This window comes from Pagrus major, chromosome 6, assembly GCF_040436345.1.
Source record: "Pagrus major chromosome 6, Pma_NU_1.0".
Lineage (NCBI taxonomy): Eukaryota > Metazoa > Chordata > Actinopteri > Spariformes > Sparidae > Pagrus > Pagrus major.
This window is the reverse complement of record NC_133220.1, coordinates 4331264-4351535: the sequence shown is the minus strand read 5'-3', so window position 1 is coordinate 4351535 and position 20272 is coordinate 4331264. Positions and strand designations below refer to the sequence as shown.

The 20272-nt window shown below is 42.2% G+C and overlaps 4 protein-coding genes across 4 annotated transcripts; all 4 read left to right on the top strand.

The window, feature by feature from the left end:
- Window positions 1-275: 275 nt before the first annotated feature.
- Window positions 276-1697, top strand: LOC140998531 (zinc-binding protein A33-like). Its single transcript, XM_073468847.1, has one exon. It carries the CDS (start codon window positions 276-278, stop codon window positions 1680-1682), a length of 1407 nt encoding a protein of 468 aa, XP_073324948.1. The 3' UTR covers window positions 1683-1697.
- A 1467-nt stretch (window positions 1698-3164) lies between these two features.
- Window positions 3165-4774, top strand: LOC140998402 (E3 ubiquitin-protein ligase TRIM35-like). The gene has a single exon (XM_073468686.1). It carries the CDS (start codon window positions 3322-3324, stop codon window positions 4699-4701), a length of 1380 nt encoding a protein of 459 aa, XP_073324787.1. The 5' UTR covers window positions 3165-3321; the 3' UTR covers window positions 4702-4774.
- A 2090-nt stretch (window positions 4775-6864) lies between these two features.
- On the top strand, window positions 6865-12488 carry LOC140998111 (complement C1q subcomponent subunit A-like). The gene is made up of 7 exons (XM_073468264.1): window positions 6865-6941; window positions 8122-8305; window positions 8580-8756; window positions 9834-9910; window positions 10024-10140; window positions 10271-10351; window positions 11146-12488. Exons 2-7 carry the CDS (start codon window positions 8143-8145, stop codon window positions 11290-11292), a joined length of 762 nt encoding a protein of 253 aa, XP_073324365.1. The 5' UTR covers window positions 6865-6941; window positions 8122-8142; the 3' UTR covers window positions 11293-12488.
- A 2931-nt stretch (window positions 12489-15419) lies between these two features.
- LOC140998112 (complement C1q subcomponent subunit C-like) lies at window positions 15420-19868 on the top strand. The gene is made up of 7 exons (XM_073468265.1): window positions 15420-15527; window positions 16812-16927; window positions 17016-17078; window positions 18483-18636; window positions 18736-18876; window positions 19090-19216; window positions 19362-19868. The coding sequence occupies exons 2-7, from the start codon at window positions 16822-16824 to the stop codon at window positions 19494-19496; spliced, it is 726 nt and encodes a 241-aa protein (XP_073324366.1). The 5' UTR covers window positions 15420-15527; window positions 16812-16821; the 3' UTR covers window positions 19497-19868.
- Window positions 19869-20272: the final 404 nt, after the last annotated feature.

The window sequence follows — 20272 nt, the reverse complement described above, 5'->3', positions numbered from 1 at the left end:
CAGGAAATAGAGTTTGGTTTCTGTTTTCTCCCTCAAAGGAGACACGGACACGCTGAGAAACACGATAGCATGAATCTGCATAACTGAGGGAAGAGAGGAACGTGGACGCAACACTGGAATACTGACTCCTTTCACTTCAACGTGCTGCTGACTGGAAAACAAACAGTGAAAGTAACTGAGGGAAGTTGTTACAGCAGAAGAGGAAACACAACTGTCTCTCTTCCTGCTCCGGCGTCCTGCACGGTGTGTAGTTTCTCGCTTCACACAAAGAGAAAATGGCTTCTTGTTCAGAGGAGGATTTCTCCTGTCCCGTCTGCCATGACATCTTTAAAGATCCTGTCGTCCTGATGTGCAGCCACAGCTTCTGTAGAGACTGTGTGCGGAGATGGTGGAGAGAGAAACAGATAAATGAGTGTCCGGTTTGTAAGGAGAGACCTTTAATGAGCGATCCACCTCGTAACCTGGTGTTAAAGAACCTGTGTGAGAGCTTCGTACTGCAGAGAGATCAGAGAGCTTCAGCTTCAGCAGAGGCTCTCTGCAGGCAGCACAGAGAGAAACTCAAACTCTTCTGTCTGGACCATCAGCAGCCGGTGTGTGTCGTCTGCAGGGACTCAAAAACACACAACAACCACAGATTCAGACCCGTCGATGAAGCTGCACATGATCACAAAGAGGAGCTCCAAAAATCCTTGAAGCCCTTACAGGAGAAACTGAAGGTCTACAGAGAAATTCAAGGAAACATTGATCAGACAGCAAAACACATTAAGTTTCAGGCCCGACACACAGAGAAGCAGATTAAAGGGCAGTTTAAGAAGCTTCATCAGTTTCTAGAAGAGGAAGAGGAGGCCAGGATCTCTGCTCTGAGGGGGGAGGAGAAGCAAAAAAGTAAAGTGATCAGGAAGAAGTATGAAGCTCTGAGTAAAGACATAGCAGCTCTCTCAGAAGCAATCAGAGCCACAGAGGAGGAGCTGAGAGCTGAAGACGTCTCATTCCTGCAGAACTACAAGGCTGCAGTGAAGAGAGTCCAGCAGCGCCCCCTGCTGGAGGATCCACAGCTGCTCTCAGGAGCTCTGATAGACGTGGCCAAACACCTGGGCAACCTGAGCTTCAACATCTGGAACAAGATGAAGGAGACGGTCTCCTACGCTCCTGTGATTCTGGATCCAAACTCTGCTCATCCAGAACTCCTCCTGTCTGAAGATCTGACCAGTGTGAGACGTGGAGAGAGACAGAAGCTTCCTGATAATCCAGAGAGGTTTGACTTTTATTGCATCGTCCTCGGCTCTGAGGGCTTTGACTCAGGGACTCACAGCTGGGATGTCGAGGTTGGAGACAGCACAGACTGGGTCCTGGGTGTGGCAGCAGAGTCTGCCCAGAGGAAGGGAGACATCAAGTCCGGGTTGTGGCGATTAGAGTTATCTGATGGTGAATATGCAGCCGTCTCCCCATCAGATCACTCCACCGTCCTCCCAGTGAGGAAGAAGCTCCAGAGGATCAGAGTTCATCTGGACTGGGACAAAGGAAAACTGTGGTTCTCCGATCCTGATGCAAACACACACATACACACCTTCACACACACCTTCACTGACAGACTGTTTCCATACATTAGTAATAAGAGTGAACACCAACTGAAAATATTACCATCGAACGTCTCTGTGACAACAAAACAAGCCAGTCGGTGAAGATGATGTGATATGAATATAACCAATCTGTAAAAAGAAAATACAGAAAAGCTTCTGGTTGTTGTTGTTTCTATGTTCAGTATATTGTTTCGACTGTGTAGCTACATTTTTACTCTTCATATATCAAATACTCGCCCCCTCTCTTCTTACAATGTGATGCCTGTAAGAGATTTCAATGTTACAGCAAGAACGTCGTCTTCTCAAACCTCCCGTGCAACTTCATCAGCTTCTCCACTGTTGACTTGTGTTTTTCGGAGCTGTGGTCGACTCAAGAAATGTTCACTGAGGCAAAAAAAATAAAAAAATTCACTTACATATTTAATTGACAGCATATTATTCAATTATTAAATCATGGGTTCAATCAGAGTAGGGCATGACCCGCCCTACTCTGCCTCTGATTGGCTGCATCCTGCCCGTTAAGTAACGTGCAACTCTCACCAAAGATTGAACAGAGGTGAGATGTCTCACTCTGCAGCTAAAACAGAGCGTTCAATACACAGTGTGAACATGTATGCTGCAGCAGCGATGCACCATGTGAGAAAATAACGTGTTTTTTGAAAATTAAAGTATGTAAAGCTTCTCTACTAGGACCCACAAATAAAAGTATGAACCTAAAAAATTTGCATAAAATGACCTCTTTAAAAAGGACTTTTCCACAGAAAACCCACTGAGGCAACATGATTGTGATTTTGGGCTATAAAAATAAAATTGACTTGATTTGATTTGAATGTTGAGGAATAACAGTGATGATGTTATAGTATGATGTCTATGTATTAGCCTATGTTGAAGAGATATTTACTAAAGTTAGCGTGCGACCCGGCCAGACCCGGCCCGTCCTGGTCCAAAGCTTCTTTGCTCGCAGCTTCAGCATTGGTTGGAAGCTACATGGCTCACAAGGGAACTTTCTACTGGTCAAGTTAATTTGGTAACTTTACCAAAACAAGCGACTTTATCTAATATACACCTCCTTCCTGGTTTTCTTTGATGCATGTGTTGCCTATTTGTATTTGAGACCCTACTGTGATTGTTAACTTTTTTAGAAGTTGTAACCTTATTTACCAAACAACAGCATTAGACTGTCTTTTTTTTATTATTATTATTACTTTCTTTATGAGTTAAATCCTGTCTGGCTGTAGGACTAGAACTGTGTCCTCTATAACAACATTACCCAGGAGGCAAGTGCATAAAAATACAAGTGCATAGTGTTTTACTGCCGTCCTTGATGAATAAAAAATCCTAAAATAGAGCTGTGAAAGGAAACTCATGCCTTATTCATTCCTTAATGGTTCTGCGTTTGACTTTGATTGCCAGACAAAGCTCCACCTCCAACTCACACGAGACAAACCAGGAAACAGATTATTTTTCCTCCACCAGGAAGCAACACGGACACACTGAGAGACGGACAATGAGAATCTCTTTCTCAACAGACTCATAACATCCCCTGAGGGAGGAAAGCTTCAGACGGGAAATACTGGGAGTTTTGCACCTTCAACACGCTGCTGGCTGTGAGTTTAAGGGCGGGGGGGAGACGACGACTCCCAGTTTATGTAAGTTTATTTCAGGGAGCTCTCTGGAGCCACGATAGACGACTTCCTGTTTACCATTCAGCCTGGTATGTTCAGCCTCACTCAGGGAGAAAATGTCTTTCCGATCAGAGGAGGATCTGTCTTGTCCCGTGTGCCAGGACATCTTTAAAGACCCTGTTGTCCTGACGTGCAGCCACAGCTTCTGTAGAGACTGTCTGCAGACATGGTGGAGAGGGAAACCTGTCCAGGAGTGTCCAGTTTGTAAGAGGAGATCATCGAGGAGTGATCCACCTCGTAACCTGGCGTTAAAGAACCTGTGTGAGAGCTTCTTACAGGAGAGACATCAGAGAGCTTCAGCAGAGTTTGAGCCTCTCTGCAGTCTGCACGCTGAGAAACTCTTCTGTCTGGACCATCAGCAGCCGATGTGTGTCGCCTGTAGAGACTCAAAAACACATGGATTCAGACCCATCCATGAGTTTGCACAAGATCACAAAGAGGAGCTCCAGAAGTCCCTGAAGCCCCTAAAAGAGAAACTGAAGGTCTTTGAACAAGTTAAAGGAAACTGCGATCAAACAGCAAAACACATCAAGGTCCAGGCCCGACATACAGAGAAGCAGATTAAGGAGCAGTTTAAGAAGCTTCATCAGTTTCTACAAGAAGAAGAGGATGCCAGGATCTCTGCTCTGAGGGAGGAAGAGGAGCAGAAGAGTCAGATGATGAAGGAGAAGACTGAAGCTCTGAGTAAAGACATAGCAGCTCTCTCAGACACAATCAGAGCCACAGAGGAGGAGCTGAGAGCTGAAGACGTCTCATTCCTGCAGAACTACAAGGCTGCAGTGAAGAGAGTCCAGCAGCGCCCCCTGCTGGAGGATCCACAGCTGCTCTCAGGAGCTCTGATAGACGTGGCCAAACACCTGGGCAACCTGAGCTTCAACATCTGGAACAAGATGAAGGAGACGGTCTCCTACGCTCCTGTGATTCTGGATCCAAACTCTGCTCATCCAGATTTTATCCTGTCTGAAGATCTGACCAGTGTGAGACGTGGAGAGAGACAGAAGCTTCCTGAAAACCCAGAGAGGAACGACTACCATCGCTCCGTCTGGGGTCGTGAGGGCTTTGACTCAGGGACTCACAGCTGGGATGTTGAAGTTGGAGACAATGCAGCCTGGTTCGTTGGTGCGGCAGCAGAGTCTCTCCACAAGAAGGGACGCATTAAATCTGGGTTTTGGCAAATAGAGTTCTTCAACGGTAAATACAGCGCACGCTCGTTAGGATGTCTCCTCGCTGATCTCCCAGTGAAGAAGGAGCTGCAGAGGATCAGAGTTCGTCTGTACTGGAGCAGAGGAAAACTGTCCTTCTCTGATCCTGATACTGACACACACATATACACCTTCACACACACGTTCACCGACCAGCTGTTTCCATGCATGGGCACTTTGAATGAACTCCCGCTGAAGGTATCACAAGGAAAGATCTACGTAGTCAAAGAATAACTCAGGTAGACGTGATGATGAGAAGAACGCACAGAGGTGAAAAACATTAAAGATAAACGCATGTGTGAAAAACAGCAGTCCACGACAGTAGAAACACTGACAGGTGAAGTGAACAACGCTGATCGTCTTGTTGCAACACAGTGTTCTGCTGTGAAACCTTTGGTCCCGGCACCGTCCGAACACCTGATGACGCCGACTTGGCTTCCCTCGATCCGAATCTGATCAAGCATATGTGTGATGCACTGGAACGAGTCTAATTCCTGGAGGCCTCACATCAAAACCCTCAGGACCCAAAGAATCCACCTCTAACATCTCGGTGCCAGCTGAAGCCAACTTTTTCTCATAAGCTTACATTGTGAAAGAAGCAAAAATGGTGAATACATTTTTTAAGCGCCACAACCACCGAGAAATGACTCGTTGACTAAAATAATTTGAGCCATTCGGTCCAATAAAATCTGTAAAGTTTAGAAGAGCCCCACGATTCAATCAGTTTCTCATTATTCAAGTTAGTTAGTCGGTCGTCTTGAGCTCAAACTCCACAACGCAGAAGATCCGGGTAATTTTTAAAGCCGGGAAGTCGAGCTTTTTTTTTTATTTTTTACTTCATGCACCTCCAACACTGTATCCAGTTTTTTAAAGGAGTAGTCTGTAGTTTTGGGGAAGAAATGTATTCAGAAGAGAAAGATCTTCATTGGCTGATTTTTTTTTTTCTGTCTAAACAAACTAGCAGTGAGGTGTGATGGGAGGGCTAAACTTGAAGCCACAAATAGGTACAAATAGCATCTCTACCTCTCAGTTCTTTTAATGTTCTGGCTGATCGGTGTATAATTTACCATTATAAAGGTGTTATATTACCACACAGTCGCCTATTTACACCTTCATCAAAGACATATCCTATATACGTAACATATCAGTCCAGTGGAGTGAATTTAAGTCCAATATTTATCTCCTTTTAGAGAAAGATCTGGCTTTTTAGCAACAAACATAACACTTGAACTTAAACCTCCAAAGTTTGGACGAAGAATTAAAAGTAGACTGTACTGTAAACTTAAACAAAAGTGAGTATAATGCAATATGAATGTAATTTAAATAAAAGTTATTTAAGCCGTGTTCTGTATTTACAGACTTCTTTATGTATCAGCCTGCTGCACTTGTGTCATACGACCACATGATGGCGCCACAGACTCACAGATGAGCAGCAGGTAAATGAAAATACAGAAAATTCCTTTTTTTAAAATGCCTGATTAAAATCTGTCTTTTTAATTCAAAATGTGAATCCAGCTATTTATTTCTCTTTTTGAACAACAGTTGTATTATTTACAAATTCATTAATGTATTTTTAAATGATCTTCTTATCGACTGTGAAATGTTGTTTTTAAAATTTGAACTATTTATTGATGGATTAATGTTTCATTTGTAATTCCTCTTTTTATTGCCCATTAAAATATCAAACAATGAATGACTTTGTAATCTAGTGTATTTATTAATAGATAAACAAATTAATTTGTAAACTCATTTACTAGTGTCTATTTTTATTGTACAATTAGTTAAATGCTTTATTACTATTTCCGTGACACTTGTGGTCCTCCATAGACTGAGGCCAATGCTCAGGTGTAGCTGAGCAGGATTAAAGTCCAGGTGTGAAGGGAGATAGTCACACACTTGGAGCTACATTATAAAAAATGCTTTAATAAATGACCAAAGTCTCAACAACACAGTATTTTTCAGGGTGCAACATACAACAAACATACAGAGAAAACACAGCCAGGAGTCGACAAGAGCAGCAAAGTCAGACTCAGGATATTTTCCTCTCTTCTGTCCATCAAATCTGTTTTCTCTTCTCATTACTCAGCACAACATCCTGAAATAAATCACAGCTTATGAGCCACGTGTTGCTCTTTACTGTAAGATGTAGTTGTGACTGGTCAACAGGTGTCACTGGATGTTACCATGGCAACAGGGCAGTAAGGTAGCCTGACTGCAGGGTGGATCATTTTTAGGATTTAGGTAAAATTAAAACACTACAGCCTGATCAGAAATATCAAACTGGTCACACATTTAAGAAAAAAGTCAGATCAGGAGTTTCGTTTCCCTGCTGTGTGTGTGTGTGTGTGTGTGTGTGTGCGTGTGTGTGTGTGTGTGTGTCATGTAAGATTTCTCGATCTGTTCACTAAAAGAGGAAATCCCGTCCGTTCATCGCTGCTCAGGATCTCAGCCGGTGAGACATAAAAACTCGTCTGGTGAGTAAAAATCATCAACGTTCGTTTCATGCTGACAGCTTTGTGTTTTGTTTATGTTGTTCTGTCAACATTACAACAACATGACACAAACATTTTGTCGTTTAAAGGTAATTTAACTAGAAGTCTGTGTCACGGATTATTTTTCTGCAGCGATCTTCAAACATCTTCCGTTGAAAAGGATGAAAATCTGTATAAAAGATTAATCGACGTGATTCCAGATGTGTTTATCAAAGATGCTTCACACAGATGTGTCTCAGATTGTGTTAAATTTTAGCTTTTGTGGTGTTGGCCACTGTTATTCAGTAACTGATGCTGGGTCTCAACTTGTTAACACACATTTTGTATTTTTAGATTGTAGTGAATTCTGTATATTTTGCAAACCAGACGAATAATCACAGGCGTCAGAGTTGAAATAAGATTGTTTTTCTGGTTTCTGCGACAGAAATTATATTGTGAAAAACAACGTGGCTTTGGGTGATTATCTGCTTACTTTTATCTTTAAATTATGTAACGTTTGAGTTATGTTTTGCCGTTAACGCTTCCTCGTTACAAAATCTGTAATTTCACTACTCCATTTCTTACATTTTAAGAATCTAGAATGAGATTATTACGTTTTCACCCTTGTTATGTTGGTTTGTCAGCAGGATTACTAAAAAACTACTCAACAGATTTCAACAAAACTTGGACAGAGGACGTGTCTCTGCCCAGAATAGACCTCACTGACTTTTGGTGTGGATCCGGATTAAGAGACGGATCCAGGAATGTTTTCTCACTTTCTTTAACATTGTGAGAACAATGCATGGACCTTGATGGTGTATTTAGGTGGCTGGTATGAGAAAAGTGTGACATTCTAGTTTAAAATTATTATAGATTTTTAATTGTCAAAAGTCCCGTCAACGACCACAACGCCAACAATTAACATTTTCATATTTTATCTGTTCAGTTAACGATTTTTATAATATTCACTTGTAAAATTGCCTCTTAACATGAAGATTTAATGATGTTTCCAAGAGTTCACTGTCTCCTCAATGAGAAATACTAAGTGCTCTTCTCCTCCTCCTCCTCCTCCTCCTCCTCCTCCTCCTCCTCCTCCTCCTCCTCCTCCTCCTTCTTCTCCTCCTCCTTCTTCTTCTTCTTCTTCTTCTTCTTCTTCTTCTTCTTCTTCTTCTATCACCGACAGTTCAATCCACTGTTTTGGACCATGGGAGGTTATTATGGGCTGTTGGTTCTGGTGGGCGTTGCCTTGCTTCTGACGACCGGCCAATGTGATGTGAGCTGCACGGGGACGGACGGCCGAGCGGGAGAAGCAGGAATCCCCGGGAGAAATGGACGGGCTGGAGCCAAGGGAGAGAAAGGAGAGCCAGGTAAAGGTCAAACACAGATCGACCGCCTGCTCTGACCTGCAGGTTCTGTTGTTCAGACGGCTTCTGCGTCGGACAGAACTTGATTTTGTTTAAGGTGTATGTGTTGGTTTGTTTGCTTCGTCCTTTATAGTGAGTTTCGGCTCATTGTTTTGCTGTTCAGCGCAAAACTTCACGGTTGTAGATCACTATCGCCATATCCACTTGTGTCTGCTGCCCACAAGTGGCCAAAAAAGTCAGTTATTCATTAATATTAATCATCCGTCTGTTCCTCCAGCTGTGATGGCCAGCGGTCCGGTGGATCCAGCCGTCCTGCTGAGGTTGAAGGGGGAGAGGGGGAGTCGGGGCAGGCAAGGGCTCATGGGTCCTAAAGGTTACCAAGGAGAAGTGGGACCAGCGGGTCACCCCGGACTCCCCGGTCGCCCTGGTCCAGAAGGGAAGAACATCGGGCAAGGTAATGATACGAGCCTACAGCGTAGTTTAAATAAATACAGGTCCTGTAAGTTACTGATTTTTTTTTTCAGAAAACATTTTTGTTTTCTCTGCACAGTTTCACAGTTGAAAAATAAGTTAAGGAACTTTGAACGATTATCCTGGCAAAACTTTTTTCCCACCAGATCTCAACTCAGAGGGGAAGAAAATTTAGACCAGACTTTGAAAATGGATCAGAGAAAAAAAATAATTCACTTGCCCCTCAGGGCTTCGTTATAAAACACTGCAAGACCGTGTCCACACGTACACAGGCATTTCTTAAAACAAAGCTTTTTCTATGTGTTTTTTTGGGCCTTCCGTACACACGTATAGATTTCTTGGAAAACTCCTGCCAGGGTGAAGATATTCAGAAACGAGGCTGGCTGGCCTCCACTGGGTGCATTTCCTTTGGCGGTGCATGGTGACCGGCTCTAGGTCGGCCTGGAAAGGCTCGGGGTGCCATCCCTCTGTGCCTCACTGCTTTGGTGTGCGCTTGACAGCCAACTTTTGCACGTTATACCGTTGGTGTGAATACCCGTGTACGTGTGGAGAAGGTCGAAAACTGTTGCATGACACCTCGAGCTGCAGCCAAGGTCAACTATCACTGCTTGTATTAGGTATTTTCAAACCATGAAGGTTTTTTAGACATTACTGCACATGTCCAGTTGGCTGAACACCTTTTGGGCTCGTGCACTCAGTGAGCAAGTTTCACCACAGTGTGAGGGAGACATCTTTGAGTCCAGCATCTAGTTCTTATGATACATCCATGATTTAAACATTACTAGTTACACAATGAGCACAAACGAGAGCAGACCTACGGCCCTTTAACAACCTCAGTTTTGGAAGCCCTATATGGTTATTTATGTCCAAATCACAGGATAACAAATGTTAATATTTCTTTTTCAATTGTGAAAACTAATAAACGAAGTGGAATGAATGGTGCATTGCCTCCTTGACGTTGAATAGGCCTGTACTAGAAACCTCTGGTCAGGTAATGATTATGAGAAAAAGACACCTGAAACAACAGATATGTGTCCCTGTGTGTCCTCTCTCCTCTCAGGTGTACACTCCCCTCAGCAGGCCCGTTCAGCCTTCTCAGTGATGAGGACTGATTCCAGTTATCCTGCATTCAACCAGGTTCAGTCTGTCGTCCATCACACGCTCTGTCGCTCAGCTGTTTCGTTCTGAAATGCTTTCAAATCTGTAATATGTTGTGTGTGTGTCTGTGTGTGTGTGTGTGTGTGAATCAGATCGTAACCTACCAGACTACTGTGGTCAACACAGGCGGGGTCTTTAGCGCAGCCACGGGTCACTTCACCTGCAAAGTTTCTGGTGTTTATTACTTCACCTTCAACTCTGTCGCCAAGGTGAGACGCCGCTGTCCGTCCTCCCGCTGCACTGCTTCATAATGTGATGTTTTTGCAAAGATATCTCCGTACATGTTTTGTGTTTGTGTATCATTATCAGTCTGCATCACAGTTGTTTTGTGTGTTTTAGGTCAGCATCTGTCTGCGTATAGCCAGTGACCCTCCGTTCGACAAGCTGGGCTTCTGTGATTACAAAGGGAACGGAGATCAGGTGATTTTTGTTTTTGATTAGTAACTCTGGATTGGTTAAGACTTCTGGTGCCCTTTTGACAGGAGAAAGAGCTCATCAAGAGCTTTCGTTTGATATATAACTCATCGCACTTGCGCCCCTCTGGTGAAAAAGCCCTCTAGTGGCAATAGCTAGTATGACGAGAAAACAGGAGTCAGGCCACATTATAGGGACAAAATCTGCACTTTGACATCGCAAGTATCCGAATTTCTCTTGACACCTTCAATTGTCTGTGAGGAAGCTTCATACTGAATATATCTTGAGACTTGGCTGTTGTATCCTGACACTGTTTACTGCCAGATGTTCCAGTTGTTCTTACTTTATGATTTTAGCTTAAAATACCTGTTTTGGTATTGCGCCACTATCACAGATGAAGACAGTCCAACTTCCAGTGAAAACTAGCCGGATTGTCACAAAAACAGCCGACACGTCCACAAGTCTCCTTAAAAAAAAAATGGGTCACAGTGGGGTGACTCAAACTGCAGTCGGTCTTTCTCTGCAGCCTTGTTGGCTTTTAGTAACGCCACAACAATCCCCCCGAACTGCAAACATTACATCCTGGCGTGGCGACTGGACTGGTTTTAGCTGCAGCACTCTTAAAAGTCTCAAGTTGAGAAAAAGTCAACGTGGTGTGAAGCAGCAACCTGCACAACGCGCCCTGCTAACAGCACACTGGCTGCTTTGGGACCACGTATGGTTCACAGGACATCATAATGTTTTAAAGTGATTTCTTTGATAGTATAGTAAGTTTACTGAAACCTCGTGTTGTGTTCCAGGTGCTGTCGGGCGGCGCGGTCTTACAACTCAGAGTCGGACAGAGGGTTTGGCTCGAGTCCTTCAAGGACCAGCAGAGAGACACTGACGCGAGGGACACCCAAGACAAGCAGATCATCTTCAGCGGCTTCCTGCTCTTCTCGGAGTAAAGTTCAGCCACAACAACATGGAGTCGGTGCTGAACACCTGAGACTGCACCCCCTTTATGTAACCGTCTTTGAATGTTGTTTTTGTCTGTGAGTGCAGCTAAAACAAAATGAAAGTTTTATCACTGAATGTGGGCATGTTTTGTAAGATTAAAGGAATGACACGCAGATTTTATAGGCATTCGCTGATTTTGTCGTAGCTCCCAGAACTCGAAACGCATCATCAAAGTTCACAGTTTCATAATGTAAAAACTAATGAATGTGTTTATTAAAGGTAAAGGTTTATCATTAGTTATATTTTTCATTGATATGATTGCAACATTAACAGAAATCAGCAAAAATAGAGTCGGGCTCAACTTTCTTGATGGAGCCTCCTGCTGTTGAAGTGTAAGCACACTTTATTGTGTTATTGTAGAATAATTGAGTTTAATTCAGTCAATTTCCTGTTAATTAAAATCTTTGCTTTCACCTGAATACACTCAGTGTTCATACTTCCCCCAAATAATCCTGAAAAGTATCTCTAAATGTTTTAATATAAATCTGGATCCAGATCTTAAGGAAGCTCATTTCTGCCAGAAAAAAGTAAAAGTAAAAAAAAATGCATTTAGTAAGAAAAGTTTGTAGTAAATCTGAACAATGGAATAAAAAATGTAACAATTTTGACTCAACAAAGGCATTTATATTGATTATTTTGATCTTTTTTTGTTTTTCTTTGCTTCCATGAGATCTAAATCTTAATATACATGAATTTAAATTACATGCCAGTTTATTTTTCAGTGCAACGGTTCAGAAGAAAGTGATCAAAAACTTAATGTGAAGAAACCTTAAAAAAACTTGTTCCTGACTTTTTTTTACCAAACTCGCTGAAGTCTTTTACACAAAGTGCACCTGAAACATTTGTTTTGACTCGGTTTGTGATTCTGTTATTTCCCGTTTTATTTTGAAATTATGCTCCCGTGTTGCTTCTTCAGTTCCTCCCATTGTTTGATTTCCTGCCCTTTACCTGTGCTCACCTGTGCCTTGTTTGTAATCAGCCCTTGTGTTTCCTCGTGTTGCGTTTCTGGTTTTTGTTCCTCTTGGTTTTTTTTCCTGAGTTGTACTTTGTTACTTTGTTTTAGCTTTTGTGTTTCTACTTTGTATTTTTGGGATTTACACTTTTGTCACTCAGCTTGTGTTAAATAAAGTTCCTTCGTTCTCTATCCTGACTGCCTCCCTCGTGTTTTGCATTTGAGTTCTCACCTTTTTTACACCAAACTGTAACAACATCTTTAAAAACCTTGAACAAACCAGGTCAAGACATCTCCTCACATCCACATGTGGAAAATACTAATAAAAGCAAACTGACATTTGGCCAATGGGTCAGGTCAGAATATCGACAGAGCTAGGCTAGCAGTTTCCCCCTGCATCCAGTCTTTATGCTAAGCTAGGCTAACGATGAAACAGATATTCATCCACAGTTTCCTCCCTGCACGAACCACTTTAAGTGTTTATCTCTCGTTCGTACTTATCATATCGATCACTTTAGCAGAGGATGGTAACATCGAGAAACATCTGTTGAGCTAAAGTTGCAAAATAAAGCTCGGCAGCAAGGCCAATATAAAACTGAGGTCCGGTTCTGCTGCTGCACCACCAGACTAAATGATGGGTTTCATTTTCAGAATCCTCCCAGGTGACAGGTGTTAACAATAACTACAGTATAAGCAGTCGTCTTGCTGATGGTGTTGTTGCTGATGTAGGTCATAAAGAGTTTTCCTGGTGGTGTTTAACGTGTACAGTTTTCAGATTTCTTCGTGCGACCCTCCTCTGAAGGATCTGGAAGTGAAACATTTCTTTGGCTCTTGCACTTCTTCTTTCCTCTACACTTCTGCCACTCTGGCACGTCCTCAGTTGACCTCTTCCTCTCATTAATGTGTGAGTTTTGGAAGTTTGTGTTATTTTTTGATCAAATTGCTGAAACCTGCTTCTTGTAAGAACACATCCTGTCATGAGTCAGAAGCTGAACTGCGATGGTCGGAGTTAAAGGTCGTGGACGCTCGGAGAGAAACTGTAGCTGGTGCACCATCGGCTCGCGGGGGGAGTTTCTGTAGCGGCAGTAAAAACAGCTTTCACAGAGATTTGATTGTGAAATACATTCACAATCTGGGAAAATACCAACATCATCAATGTTTTTATTCATTTCGCAATACTTTCTGGCTTCTTGAAGTTTCTCAAGTCCAATATTTCCTGTCATAAATCTTAATAACGGCTCACAAACATATCAAACTTTATTCATATTATTATAAAGCACCTTTTGAACAAATCAAAGTGTTTTACGAGTGACTGAAAAAAGACCATGGTATAAAAACAGGTTTGGAGACTCATGCACAACAATTGCAACAAAATGAAAAGTTAAATAAAAATAAAAATGTAAATAAAGAAATATCTTTACAGAAGTTTTGTTTATAAAAAGACTTTTTCATTATGTGTTTGTTTTCTGGGTTTTGTTGCGTCTTTGCCCCTTTATCCAGGACTCTGTCTCCCCTCCTGTGTTCTTGAGCTCCTCACCTGCCTGATTTCCCCTCCACACCTGCCCTGTATCAGTTTAATTAGCCCCGCCCTGTTACCTGAGCACTTCCTCAGTCTGCTCTCCCTCCACACCTGCACTACATCTCCCTCGTTAGCTCTTCACTCCTTCCAGTGTTTTTCCAGTTTTTTTTTCAGCCCCTTCTCTGTTTCTATTGTTTTTCTGTTCATGTCCCTCACCTGTGTTTCTCGGCCTCGCTCCACCTGCACCTCATCTCCTCGTGAGTTAAGTTTACGTTTCAGTCCAGTGTTTCTGTCAGTCATTGTCGAGTCATTAGCTGTGTTTCTGTGATCCTGCTGTTTGGTTTTCCATTTCCTGGTCTGTTCAGTTTCCTCATTAAACCTCATCCATCCATTTTGGTCCACCTTACCTGCTCCAGCGTGACGCCAACGGATGGAAATTGTTTATTTCTTGGGGACTATTTTCAGTGGCGGATGTACAAAGCCAACATATTATTCCTGTGACCGGGCTGAAGGAGTCGCTGGAAGGTCCAGGTGTTCAAACCCACTTTCCTGCAACCACAGACATGTTGCAACTTTATGTCTTAAGTTTTTCAATTTTATGTGGTGACAACGTTGTACTTATGTTCTGGTTTGGTTTGGGCACAAAAAACACTTGGTTCAGGTTTGGAAAAGAACTTGTTGTGGCCTGAAAAACCTGTTTTTGTCGCCACAATTGCCGTTTTTCCATCAGTTTGCTTTGAACTCACTGTGGTGGGTTTTTATTTACCTGTTAGTCTGTGCTCTCAGGTGAGTTTTAATCATTTCTTACATTTTTTTAAATGTATTACTCAAAGGAGCATTCTGTAGTTTAGGGGAAGAAATGTTAATGAGAAGAGAAAGATCTTCACTTCAAACTCTCTTTGTTTTCATGACCGAATAAACTGAATAAACAAACTGACCTTAAAGGTCAACACAATTTATACTGTTTTACTGTGTTTATATGTGGCGGACCCTGCCACCTTTCTAGCTTCAAACGGTGTTCTTTGACCTTATTTTCCTCTGAGAACAGCTTGTTTATTCACATATGGGAAAAAGTTTGAATTTCTCCTCCAAAAACTTTGATGGTACCGTGGAGATCGAGACAAACACGTCATTGTTTTTAAGACGCACCTTTTTAAGCAGGTAGCACAGTTGTGATGGGAATGCAAAACCCCGGCTGCTCCGGGAGAGCCAGGCCGGCAGGTGTGATGGAAAAACTCAAACTCAGTTACGCTTACAAATGTTGAAACCCTTGGACTCCACCTCCTGAGATGAAAGTAAGTAAACATGATGTGAACATGATGTTTTGTAGAAATGTCAATACAGTATGTAGCCGAAATATGAACTCATCAGCGGTTTTCAGAAATATGAACTGCCAACATTTGACCCTGGAGTCTGACCCGGGTGTCCACGTACTTTAGCTGATTTAAAAACTCCTCTAATGCTTCAGGATTTGTGTTCATCGTCTCTCTCTCTCTCTCTCTCTCTCTGTCTCAGTAACCTCCCAGATTTGCAGAACTACGTTCAGGCGGCTCAGAAAATCATTTCCGACTGAAAAGCTGCTGATTCGTTGGTTTCCGTGTCGCCTTCCTCCTCTGGCTGCTGCTGCTGCTGCAGGACTCGGAGCTTCACTTCAGTTTGCTTTGAACTCACCGTGGTGGGTTTTTTATTTACCTGTTAGTCTGTGCTCTCAGGTGAGTTTGAATCATTTCTTACATTTATTTTATTTATAACTTAAAGGAGCATTCTGTAGTTCAGAGGAAGAAGTTTTAATGAGAAGAGGAAGATCTTCACTTCAAACTCTTTGTTTTCATGACTGAATAAACAAATTGACCTCAAAGGACAACACAGCTTATACTGTTTTACTTTGTTTATATGTGGCGGACCCTGCCACCTTTCTAGCTTCAAACAGTGTTCTGGGACCTTATTTTCAAATGAGAACAGCTTGTTTATTCATTTATGGAAAAAAGTTTGTATTATTACCTCATTAATATTGTAAATATTAAAATTCTGAGTTAAATTTCTTCTCCAACACAGTGCCTCTTTAAATTTCTACATTTACAGTATGTGTAGTTTACAGCTGAATAAAGTGAATTCAGTTACATTTATTTGTGTAATTACGAATCTGCTTCTGTTCACTAAATGATCTCCTGTCACTCCGTTTATTGTGATTGTGTGTTTTAAATTAAATTTTGATATTTGATCAGGAGAATCTGACAGAATATTTAGTTTCATTTCCTGTCAGCAGATGATTCAGTTGTTCAGAGGAGATGTGGGAGATTTAAGTATTGTTACCAGAGACTGAACCAAAATATCAAGTCGCTTCTTTTCCTCGTTTCTCCTCGTCTTCCTCCATCTTTCTCTTCCCTCGCCTCCTCTTTCCTCCTGAAAATACTCCATTACACTCAAAACCTTACTTAAGTCATCAAAAGTAGTCAGATGTTGTATTTTAATGCTGGAGATGTTTCAGGTTGTTTGATCTACAGCAGTGTTTAATATGGCTGCTTCTCGTTTCCTTTCTGGTCTCCTCTTTTCCTTCCTCACCTCATTTTCTTCTTTCCATATCTAGTTTTAAACCTTTTTCTCCTCCTGTCCTCCCTTCACCCATTTCTGTCTTTCCTTCTCCTCTACCTCGTCTTCCTTCCCCAAATCATCCTCCCTACTTTTCTCATCTCCTCCTCCTCTGTTCTGTCCTCGTCTCGTCTCCTTCTCATCCCTCCTTGTTCATCAAGTCTTTTTCTTTCTTCTCCTGGTCACGACTTCTCTGTCCTTTCATCTCATTTCTATTTGTTTCTTCTCTCCTTCTACTTTCTTCTTTAATCTCCTTTCCTTTATCTCTTTTCTTCTCCTCATCCTCACTTATTTTCATTCTCTTGTTTCCTTGTTTCCTCTCTCCTCGTCTCCTCTCCACTTTCCTCTTGTCTATTCCTTCCTTTCCACGTCTCACCTCCTCTCCTCTCTCCTCGTCTCCCTGTCAGGTCCTCCATCATGCTCCATCACTGTTTCCTCGTGATCGGCGCCCTGCTCTCATTGGCCATACCCCTGCTGGTTGCCATGGAGACCTGCCCAGCATCAGGGATGCCAGGGATGCCAGGTTTGTACATGTCTACACATGCAGTATCTGTGCATGTGTTTATCTGTTGTTGTTGTTGTTGTTTGTTTACACTTCTCTCCATCCTCAGGTATTCCTGGGATGCCCGGCAAAGACGGTCGTGACGGAGACAAAGGAGACAAAGGACAGTCAGGTATCCGACACACAAAGTATTTGGCTCGCTTCAGCGGCTGCGTCCGTCGAAGGACGCTGCCTTTGCGGCCTCTGAAGGCGAGTCCTTCGGAGAGACCTTCGAAAGCCACGTCCACTGTTGTTAAATGGGACGGTCTATCCTTCGGAGTATTTCCTGGTTGCGTCACCAGGTGTTCCCGCCCTTACCTTTTAAGTAACGATTGTGACTGAAGAGATGCATTAAAGTCTGTTTTGGTGCAAATCTATCAAACGTGTACATTTATTTGCGTGTGTATCAAAATAACGACAAAATGTGTCAAATCTAAATTGAATTATCAACATTACAAAATAAACATTAACCCATTGGTGAATAACAACTATCAAAGCATTACCAGTGTCGCGTATTTTAACTGAATGCTACAATTTGGAGGGTTTATAGTCCCTTGAAGTTTAACATCTGCATCTACTTACTTTTGAATGTCACGTCTGCGCTGCTTGATGTTGCCATTTTCTCTTTCCCTTGATCTTGGGATATGGGAGGCCGCGAAGGATGGTAGCGGTGTGTCCTCCAAAAAGAGGGAAAAGAAGGGTGCATTTGAAGGAGCCTTTGAATTGGGACAGCCTTCGTGCCGCGTTGTGACGTTATTGGCCTTCGAAGGCTGCAGCCCCTGAATTGAGACACAGCTACATATTGTTAACAGTCAAACAGAGTTGTTTAGGTTCGGAGAGGCCATATTGATCCATCTAGAGATTGTTTGGATACAAACTAAATGATAATCAAGAGAATTGTATTGACTTTGCATTATGTGCCTTTAGTGTAAATTAAAAATGTTTTAATAAAAAGGGTTTAATTTTACTGCTTAAATTAATCTTTACGATAAAAATGCAACACGAGGACAAAACATCCAGTTTGATTCCAGCTGTTGACATTTGTTGATTGTCATGTCCCTCACTCCCTCGTTTCATGTTTTCCTCTTTAACAGTCAGCGTTTCAATTTAAAAAAAGACAAAATGCTAAAAAACAACCCACACAGAGCAAGTGTTGTTGATCATAGAAGAAAAACAAATCAGAAATATTTTTCATAAAGTCAACAGAAATACAGTGTATGCTTGAAAGCATGCTAACGAAGCTAAATATCAAACTATTAGCATGAAAAAATTGGCGTCAAAGGACGTAAAAAAGGTCTAAAATGGATCCGAGGGTGGCGGCCATTTCACTTTTCCTTGTGTGTGGATGAAACAAACTTAGCTTGAGGTTTAGGTCACCGTCCTGACTCCAGCTCCAAACACAGCACGAGACTGATGTTTGTCTTCTTATCTCACTCTAGGAAAGAAAATGTGTGTTTCTCTAAATGTTGAACTATTCCTTTAAACTGCACTGGATGGTCATTGTACACGATAACCAGCCTGTCGGTGCCATTGACAGGAACGCCGTGGGACGGCAGCCGCGGCCCTCAGAAGGGAGAGAAGGGGGAGTCGGGGGAGATGGGATGGCCCGGTAAACGAGGTCAGAGCGGGGAAACGGGGGTATCTGGGCTCCCAGGGACGCATGGTAATCCAGGAGCTCCAGGAGATCCAGGGTAGGTGATCAGACAAACCCTTGAGCAACCCTTGTGTGGCAGCTCATTTTTACTTGTACCACTTGTAGCTTTGAGCATCACACTGTGTTGTTTCTGCAGAACTGCCGGCGTCCAACTGAAAGCAGCCTTCAGCGTCGCCAGAGGAACCAACGAATACCCGGACAAGTCCAGCGTCATCCGATTCACCAACGTCATCACCAACCTCAACGATGACTACAACACAGAGACGGGACGCTTCAGGTGTGAAGCCACCAGTTATATGATCACATCGTACAGAAACGGATGATCGTGTTTGTCAGAGTCAGAATATTTGTTATTCTTGTTGAGGTCAAACTAAATTATTTTGGATAGATCGATAGACTTTTTTTTTATCCCACAATGGGTAAATTCACTTCCAAAATAATTTATAAAATTGCAGTTTTCGGGAGAATAAGTTCAGTTTGTGTGTCGCAGGTGTCGGGTTCCTGGGACGTACTTCTTTGTGTTTCACGCCTCTCTGGAGGACCGACTGTGCGTTCTGATGAAGCTGGACAACAATCTGCTGACACCGTTCTGCGATCACCGCCGCAACAGGAGACAGGTACAATAAAACAACACGACCAAATTCAGTAAAACTTCTTTAGTTCTGTTGAGCACAAAAAACAAATAAGACTCAGCACCTCAAAATCCAATTATTTTTGTTTTTTTACGTCTCTGGTTTTAAACGATGCATCCACTGATTCCAGGTGACGTCTGGCAGCCTGGCCGTCTACCTGTCGAGGGATCAGGAGGTCTGGCTGGAGACTAAAGACTACAGAGGGATGAGAGGGAAACCGGCCGGTTACAGCATCTTCTCTGGCTTCCTGCTGCACTCTCACTGACCGACAGGAGAAACACGTCTTCCTTCCTTCACACTGACCCTTTTTTTTAAACAAGTACATGTTGGTTACCTTTTTATTCTCACGCCATTTTACTTTATTTAACCAGGTAAAGTCTCATTGTTGTAATAATAAATACCAAACTGTCACATGCTACAAAATAGTAAAAGCATATTTTAACGATCGATATGAATCGATGTTTCCACTTTGCATCAGTGCTATTGGATCGTTGATCACTGACTTGATAAATCGATCCGGATCGATGTATCGTTACACCCCTACAAAATAATGTGTCCAATATCTGTGTGAGAAGTGAACAGATTTGTGTAAACTTTATGAAATGATGTCAAAACAATAAAAGTTAAAAGAAAAACACACATTGAGCAGGAGTTTTATTTTTCCACAATGTTTCTGATGGACAAACCAGTCCAGAGTCTCATCTTTTTTTTTTCTTTAGTGGCCACCACAGGGTGGGATGACACGAGGGATGTTCAGTTGGTTGCAATCTGTGAACACACTGCCAGATGCCACTAAAACAACAGCGTCACGTTTAAATACCATGAAGAGCAAAGAAAATAAAGATGACATTTCATTTAAAAAATGCTTCTGTATGAATGTAATCAGAAATATAATCCACGTCTCATAATAGTAAAGTAAAGTAACTTGATTACTTTGTTACCTTTGGATCGCCTCAATATCAAACGCATGCAAATAAAGACAAGAGAAAATAAACATCAATAAGACGACTTTTATTTCATCTTAACATGAGTGTCTTCTGT